This window comes from Sceloporus occidentalis, unplaced genomic scaffold (assembly GCF_023333645.1).
Source record: "Sceloporus occidentalis isolate IW3139 unplaced genomic scaffold, rSceOcc1.0.p SCAF_71, whole genome shotgun sequence".
NCBI lineage: Eukaryota > Metazoa > Chordata > Lepidosauria > Squamata > Phrynosomatidae > Sceloporus > Sceloporus occidentalis.
Genome location: NW_028317051.1, coordinates 1,883,355 through 1,892,295, shown reverse-complemented (window position 1 = coordinate 1,892,295; position 8,941 = coordinate 1,883,355). Strand labels below are relative to the sequence as shown.

Sequence of the window (8,941 nt, the reverse complement as noted above, 5' to 3'; positions counted from 1 at the left end):
ACTCATCACACAATGCCATCCCATACTCTCAAGGATACAGTCATCATCTCCTCAGGCTGACACACATCACCCCTGTCAAATCATCACAAATGCCACAAAACTCTTCCACATTTTCCTTCATCATAAAACCCAATCTGTTCATTTGTTCGAACCGATGTGAGCCTGATTCTATATGTTTTCAAGCTGGCATGTCATTTCTTTTCAGTCCTCCAGGCTCCAGTATTCACCAATCCAGAATCTTCAGATCTGCAGGTAGGCATTAGGTAAGCAGCAGGTTGGCAGGTGGAAGACACTCGGAAGCCCCAGATGCCACCAATTTCCAAAGCATGGGCTGGTAGAATGACAAAGTACACAATACACATACATAATACAGAAATGACTATGTATTTTTGTTATGCTGTAACCACATGTTCTCATTTTGCTGGCCTAATTTGTGTTTCTTTTTCTACTTAAGAAGGAATACTTCTTGGCCTTAACATAAGTGACTCTACCAACATCACAAAACAAATTGGTTTTGTAATCTTTTTTTTTTCAAACTGGTTTCAGATTTGCTGCTCAAAACAAGGATTCCTTTATCAGTATGATCTTCATGATAATGCCAAAGAAATAAGGATACTGGGACACAAAAGACAGCTCTTTACACATATCATAACTATGCTCAGTAAGGAAGACCACTATTTTATAACCATATTTACATATGAGCACAGCCAATAGATATTACTGTTTCATGTAAATACTAATTGACATTGAACGATGACATGTGTGAATGTTATATTCTGAGTTTATGCTCCCCAGTCCAGCACAGAACTCTTTTAACTTTTTGTTTTCTTTTTACTATGCTTAATGGTGGTTGTGTATTAATACCACGTAGCTATTGGCCTTATACTTTAGACATTTTTTGTTTGTTTGTATGGATCCAGTGCAGACAACAAGGCCAGGCCATGCACCTAAAGACACACAACTCGAAATTACAGTTGTGCAATAAAGTAAATATTAGGTCAACCTTGTGAGTAAAATTTCTTACCTATTTACAGGAGTTTGGATTTTAATGACTCAAAAAATAGAGAAAGACTGCTTCGTTTTCGATGAACAGATTTCCATGTTTGGTGGAATCTATCAATAACACGTGTATTACAGAACACAGAAAACCTGGTTTAGAAATTGTTAAGCTGATTAGAAAGAATTGTCTGGATAAATAATTAGACTCTCAGGGTATGGATTTCCCAGCAAGAAGAGAGGAAGAGAAGATATGGATCTAGCCTGCTTTAGATAAGAGAACCAGGGATGACTTTCAAAATGAGGTGACCCTGACACCCACAGGATGTTCTGATTCCACATCATATTTTGTCTGCAGGAGATCATTGGGATGCCTTGTATATATGATTAGTATTAAAGGTATCTTCTAGGTTTCTCCACTAGGATCACAATAACATACATCATATAAACTGAGAGCCCCTGAGCATCTACACAATCATTTGGACACAGGTTTAAATACTCATATTAAAGCATTAAAACTGGCAAGCAATTGTGACACCATGCCTTGCAGCATCCTTATCCACACCTTATTTTGCTGAGTCCTTCTGCAGGTGTTACTTGTTTTTCGCTATAGACTCAAACTTTCTCATAGGGAGTAATATTTTTTTTTCTTTGGTTGTGCAACTGAAACACAACACAATGGCAACACCTTCTGTCTTTTTTTTTTTTTTTTCGAGGGCCTGCAGAATTTTAAAAAAATATTGGAAAGATAGTAAAAGTCTGGCAACCTTTTCTGGTTTCTGCTGACTAAAATACCCATAATTGTAAGTGAGATAGAGAGATGCGGGCTAGGCATGATGGAAGTTGTAGTCCACAGCAGCAGCAAAGTCAGGTGCTTCCAATCGCTGCTCTCTTAAGAAGTAGTGTGCTGCTTGCGATGGGTGTGAAGCTATCCTTAGGTTAAGGTACCACTGCAATTAAAAAAAAATGGAAATTAAGTAATTTACTCTACGGATGATCCTTTGCTGGAATTATCTGGCATTCTAGCACCAATATACACATACACTTAAATAAAAACCTTGTTTTTTGTAAATAAATATTGTTCCGTATGGTATATGTGGGTCTTATATAACCTAGTAATAAAATATCCCACTTTCCTGTATGAAAAAAAAAAAAAGCTAAGCAAACCCCCTTTAACACTTTGGACAGTTGAGCCAAAAATCTCTAAGCCGGCTCAACTGTTGACTTCTGGTGACTGATTAGATAGATAGCAGGCCCATCTGTATATGTCCTAAAAAGGCTGATGTCACAGTGTATTCACAAATGGCTAGTGGGTTGGTGAATAGGGAGAATTGCCTTTCAAGTGAAAAGCCTAGGCCTTTGTACATATGAAAGCAGTTATCCTACTGAGGCCTTCTCACCAGTGCTGCTTCTGGAGAGGACAGGAGGCTTAGCATGAACCGAGGGAGTGGTGGGGATTCCGAATATGAAAAAGAAAAATACAATATATTATTAATGTACTCCATGCACAATGAAATCAAATGCTGCGTGCGCTTGGCATTATTTAAGTCTATGGCTTTATGTACCATGATATACGCCGGTATGACAAATTACTTTTACGTAAGGGCGCTGATGTGCAAAAAAACTGCCTTAGTAAAGTCTAAGTGATACATATATTCATAATCTATGATCATTGCTTCTGGAGCGGTATCAATTGCATTAGGTGGCTTTTTCCTTTTTAACTTCACTAACCTGTAAATCCCTGCTATGGGAAGCAGAATCCCGTACCCGTTAAGAGGTTAAACATAGGGCTTCGGTATACCACTAGGTCGTATTTTGAACTGCAATCTAAAAAGTTAGCAATATAGTTATTTCCCGTAATAAAAATACTCAGCTAAAATAATAATATATTTGGTACATGGCTGAACAATCTTCTATCCTTTCTAAAACATAATTTGTACCAAAATTTGTTTTGCTGACAAATGTAATTATTTCCTAAAAAAACTACGTCTAGCAATTTTCTAGACACATATTAAAACTATGTCGACAGTCGGATACAATCATGGACCATATTAATAAAGACAGTATCTGAAGGAAACAAGTTCAAAATGTGGTGTTATCCCCTTGGCAACCAAATAAAATATCCCTAGCATTCCCATATAGAACTTTGCACAAGGCTTGTTTATTTGTAAGCATTACCCACAGAGATGTAAGCATCACCCAGAAATGGAGGCAGAATACACACAAGAGTGAAAAAATAAAAACAGAGGAAAATGACCAAATCTAATATGTGCTTTTAGAACGTGTGTAAAGTGGAATAGTGACACAATGTCTGTTTTTTCCTATATAAAATATGGTTTACCCTTTAGTAGGCAAGGTTTTGCATATAAACCATCCACATATAATACTATAATTTCCCTTCCACATGCTTGATATCAAATAATATTGCAAATATAGCAAAATATAAAAAAAAGAACACAATTGGAAAATGAATCCACAGAGAGGATGGTGTCTTTCTTGCAGCTGTACACGAAATGTGGATTTTTTTTTTTTCCGGTTAAACAGAAGCCTTTCTCTCGCTCTCTCTCTCTCTGGTTGAACCCTATTCAGTGTACTTTCAGTAAGCCCTTTAATTCCTTCTCCATAGTTACCACTGGGATCCTGACAAATATGTTCCTTCACAAAGACGGGGCCATATTCTTCACAATAGCCAATCTGGACACTTTTAACCAACTTTTACTGCATGTCCCTGTAACACCATACAACTAGTCTTCCCTTTTCAGTGGGTTTCAGCTATCTCCCCCAGCTTTTGATGTCTACAAATTAGGATAACTGTAAAGACAAGCCAAAGAATTTCTGGAGTTGGTCATAATGACATCAGATGGGAAGCAGCATACTTCAGTTTTTTATGAGTGGGGTCAAACAGGGTATATTAAAGGGGGGAAAAAAGGAGAAATGTGTTTTATTTCTCAAAAAAAACTAATAATAATAAAAACATGCCAGGCTGCAGTTCACAAAAGGCTGGATTTTATGGACTTTAGAATCTGTATTGGAGAGAAACTAAAATTAAGAAAAAAAGTCAGAAGCAAATTGATGGAGCTTTTGAAAAATTCAAAGTTTCAAACCTTACTTAAGAGATCTATGACAAAAGGGTACAAGATGTGTTGTACAAAAATATATGCCTATGAATTTATGAATTTATAATACATAAATATATATATTTATATATATATATATAAAGCAAAAAAAACGAAAGTATTATCATTGTACCTCCTGCTATAGTCCAGATGAATACAGTTTTTTATATATATTACATTATCTATCATCTGCCTATATATCTCTACTACCCAGTTAGTGGAAAGATTGGTTTGTTCATTGTTTACAATATCTTCCATAATTATTGTATCAATTTTGCATTAAATACAATACCCATTACCTCCCAATGATATATATTCTTATATATTCTTTATATATTCTTATATGTGTAGATCTATATTATCATATGATAATGTACACTAGGCAAAATGAGTTATTTTATTATATATTCTGTTAATTTAACACACCTTGTTCTGGAATTGCATACCTTAAAACTAAAGTTTAAACTACTGACAACTTTTAGTGTGCCCTAACAATAACATTTGGTTTAAACTCTGTTACTATATTAGAACAGTCACAAGTATATTTATTATATATATTGTGTTAATATTTTGTGGCATACATATATATATATATATTAGAGAAAATTAGAAGCAGCAACTCCCTTCAAGCAGCACAGAACAGGTTAAGTGTAAATTTAATGGAAATTGCATTACTAATCTATAATCTAATGTATTATTTTACCACCACCCTCCACAAAATAATTAGCATCTTATCACTTAAAGTGAAATACTTAGATATTAAACAGGTGTTAAAAGAGAAATGCAGGGTTAATAATGCTCTCTCAACAAAATAAAGTTCTCCTGTGTTTGTCTATACCAAATGTGTGTATCCTTTACACCTATGGGAAACTTTCAGTGAAATATATACTAGTCTTCTCAAGTCACATTTCCATATATAAAATGTTTAAATTATCTTTATAATAGTGGCTTGTTTGTAACTTGTTTCAGGAAAATCAAACTGACTCAGTTTAGTGCACAATAAGTAAAAATATGAACAAGAGATAAGATAATTGGTTATTCAATTTCTATTTTTGATAAATATCTATTTACCCAGATTATTATGTTAGTTTATCACACATATATTACACACATATATATAGTGAATAGCATAGAGATATTACCAATTAGTATTTAGTAACAATAGTATTAATTGATCCAGCTAATTTTACTAAGTCTAGCAATATCATGGTTTACATCATGCAAAATAACCGATTTCTAGAACAAAATTGATGCAAATCATCTTTTTTCTCAACATTTTATTTATTATTTTTAAGTGTTGACGAGGTAAATTCTTCATATTCTGTAACTCCTCCCACACATTTCCCAATAAAAAAAAAACAAGTTAAAGGTTTACAATTCATTCCCACTCACAAAAAATAAAATTATTCAGATATTTGAAAAAAAATGGAATAATACTTACCCCCCCCCCAAAAAAAAACCTGTCTGCTTTGCATGGGAATCTGGAAAAGAAATAAATTGTTATTTTACTGTATGTATATGATAGCCTGGAGTTTGTTAGGATGGATGTGAGAAGGGTCCAGGGGTGTCTGCTGGCAGTAGTGGGGTGTAAAATGAGTGGGTGAATGAGTTTAGAATGTACATGAGGGATCTGATTGTGTGTTATGCGTTCAGCTCCCTTTCTGCTATGTGTATGGCAGCTGCTCTGCAATTCATACAACTGGTAATTTGCAGTTAGGGCAAAACGTGAACAGAAAAGCAATCAGAAATCAGAGCAGAGAGAGGGAGAGAGAGAGAGAGAGAGAGAGAGAGAGGGGAAGAGAGAGAGAAAGAGAGAAATGGGCATCAGCATCTAATTGACTTTGAAAGGCACCAAAATGCAGTTTTATTTCTTAAATAACACCCAGCCTGGTAAATAGTTTGTTTTTTCATGCCCTGATAGATGCAAGAGGATTACATTTTAATTCAAAATAATTAGTTGCGGTTATTGGAGTGCCTTTGTAATTATATTATTTTGATTTAACGACTTTTGGAGGTTAGGAAGAGAGAAGAATTTAAAAAAAAAGCCTCACAGCTTGGGAGATAATGCTTATTTTTCCACTATTTCAAATACTGTCATCAGCCGCTTCCTTTATTAGATCATCAACAGAAGCCTCATTAAAACACATAATTTTTTAATTTTTTTTTTGCTTTCTTGAACTTTCACTCACTATACACAGAAATAAATGTATCTTATTTTTTTACATTTGTTAAGTTCTCCTGCTATAAAAAATACAACTTAAAAAAATAATATTCTAATTCTAGGTACATTTTGTGCATTAAAACTACATTGGTGATAAAAAATGACTCAATTATTTAACCTCTAAATGCAGTTATTTTGTATTATTATATAAATTACAACGGATTATTATTATGTCATACGAGTTTTATATGTTTTCGAGCTTTAGGTTGCATGTTGGTATTTCGACCAAACAACTCGTATAACACACATTAAACGAAATTCACGTTGATCAAATCTTAATGAATAACCGATATAAATATTTACTTGTTATTAGGGATGTTCTTGGATGGTTTTTTTTAAGCGAATTCTTTACAATTATTTTTTTTTAAAAGAACAAAATAAATTAATATATTTTCTTAATTGCGATCGCAACCCCATATTATGGAATCTCTTTCTTAACCGAGCAAGAAGTTCACTGGCTCAAATGCACCTGCTCACAGATCCTAGCATCTTCTTCCAAGTCAAATAATAGCAAAAGAAGAAAGAATTTGGAATACATTATATGACTTTTGGAGGAGAATCCGCTTCACACCAAGTTGATTCTTTATGTCAGTGTGTGTGTGTGTGTGTGGAAGTAAATCAGATGTTAATGCAAACTGCTTATCAAACAATCGTATCCCCCCTAATCTTGTAAAAAAAAAAACAACCACTCCAAATTAGATCATGTGCAATTAACATACTGCCTAAACATTCCCCTTTTGCATCGAATGCTCTTAATTAGCCGTGATCAAGTATCATAATAATGGGAATTAATAATGCATAATTCCAGCCAAACCTGCATATCTCCTATGCATAAAGTCCAACGTAAAAAAAGGGCAAGCGATATTCACAATAACATATTTCTACACAAGCTGCAAAAATACACTCCTTACTCCCCCACGTGGTTGTTTGCAAAACAGCATGAATGAAAGTAACGAACCAATGGAGGACAGGAGCACCGAGTCAATCTGTAACAACCGTCCAATGACAACGAAGATTGGGACCAATTGAGGCACAGGGCGTTGACGGCAAGCTGCCAATCACTCCACGAGAAGCCAATAGCAAATGTGGAGGCGGTACTGATGGTGCAGGCTCACGCTACTGGGCTGGAGCTTGGTTCTAAAGCACAGAAAGCTGGGAAGTTGCAACCAGTTAAGGAGTAGGAGCCATGGCTGCAACTGCTCAGTATCTACCCAGGAATAACACCTTGCCTTCCAATCCTCTGATGCATCCGGACTCCGACAGGATGCACCAGGGTACCACCTACAGAGAGGTGCAGAAGATGATGCACCAAGAGTACCTTCAAGGCTTGGCCACCAATGCTGGTCACCCAATGAGCCTCACTCACCACCAGTGGCTGCCCAATCCGACCAGTGACTGGGGTAGCGGATCCCACCTGGCTGGGCAGACGGAACATGGCAAAGGAGGCGTGCAGAGCAGCAGAGAGGATATTAACAGCAGCTTCCATCACCACAGGTCACATCTTGTCCACCCGCAGACGCCCAGTAGCCATGCATGGGCGCAAAGTGGGGGACATCACCTGTCTCCCATGTCCCCAGGTTCTAACAGCCACCAGCCCCTCATCTACTCCCAGTCCTCCTACACGAATCTCAACGGCATGCTGGGACCCCAGGCATCTTCCTTGCACCACAGTATGAGAGATCCTTTGCACGAAGACCCCGGGGTCCACGACACCCACGTAGAATCACCTCCTCAGCATCTTAACCACCACCAGGACCATTCGGACGAAGATGCCCCCAGCTCTGACGACTTGGAACAGTTTGCCAAGCAGTTTAAGCAAAGGAGGATCAAGCTGGGCTTCACCCAGGCAGATGTTGGTTTAGCTCTGGGCACCTTGTATGGCAACGTCTTCTCCCAAACCACCATCTGTAGATTTGAAGCTTTGCAGCTCAGCTTCAAGAATATGTGCAAGCTGAAACCCCTGTTGAACAAATGGCTAGAGGAGACAGATTCCACCACGGGAAGCCCCACTAACCTAGACAAGATCGCTGCCCAGGGGAGGAAAAGGAAGAAGAGGACCTCCATAGAAGTTGGGGTAAAGGGGGCTTTAGAGAACCATTTTCTGAAGTGTCCCAAACCCTCAGCCCATGAGATCACCAGCCTGGCAGACAGTCTCCAGTTGGAGAAGGAGGTGGTGAGAGTTTGGTTTTGTAACAGAAGGCAGAAAGAGAAAAGGATGACCCCAGCAGGGGTTCCTCACCCCCCCATGGAGGATGTGTATTCACAGGCAGAAACACCACCACTTCATCACACACTGCAAACCTCTGTACAATGACTAAGAAATATATAAGGAGGGCATGTGAGGGGGTGGGGATGAAGTAAGTACTTTTGGATTTTACAAAAAAATAGTTACGGGACCCTTAGAAAAAGACTGGAGGACCTTTCACCACAAGATTAAGTTAAGACATAAACTACAATAAAAATCCCCTTTCCCGATTCTCTTTGGTACACCTCAACACATCTATATGTCTTGTTCCTTCTTCAAGGTAAAAGGAGAAGGGGTTGGGAGGTATTTATTAATCAGGAAATTTTGGGATGGGTTCAACTAATAAGAACTGTGAATATTTTT

The 8,941-nt window shown here is 37.2% G+C and overlaps 1 protein-coding gene across 1 annotated transcript; it reads left to right on the top strand.

Moving 5' to 3' along the window:
* Positions 1 to 7,519: 7,519 nt before the first annotated feature.
* Positions 7,520 to 8,647, top strand: LOC149286265 (POU domain, class 3, transcription factor 1-B). The gene has a single exon (XM_089494339.1). The coding sequence runs from the start codon at positions 7,520 to 7,522 to the stop codon at positions 8,645 to 8,647; it is 1,128 nt and encodes a 375-aa protein (XP_089350465.1).
* Positions 8,648 to 8,941: the final 294 nt, after the last annotated feature.

What these genes read in the sequence shown, in the direction of transcription:
- LOC149286265 (XM_089494339.1), top strand. Translation starts at nt 7,520, where the DNA reads ATGGCTGCAACTGCTCAGTATCTACCCAGGAATAACACCTTGCCTTCC.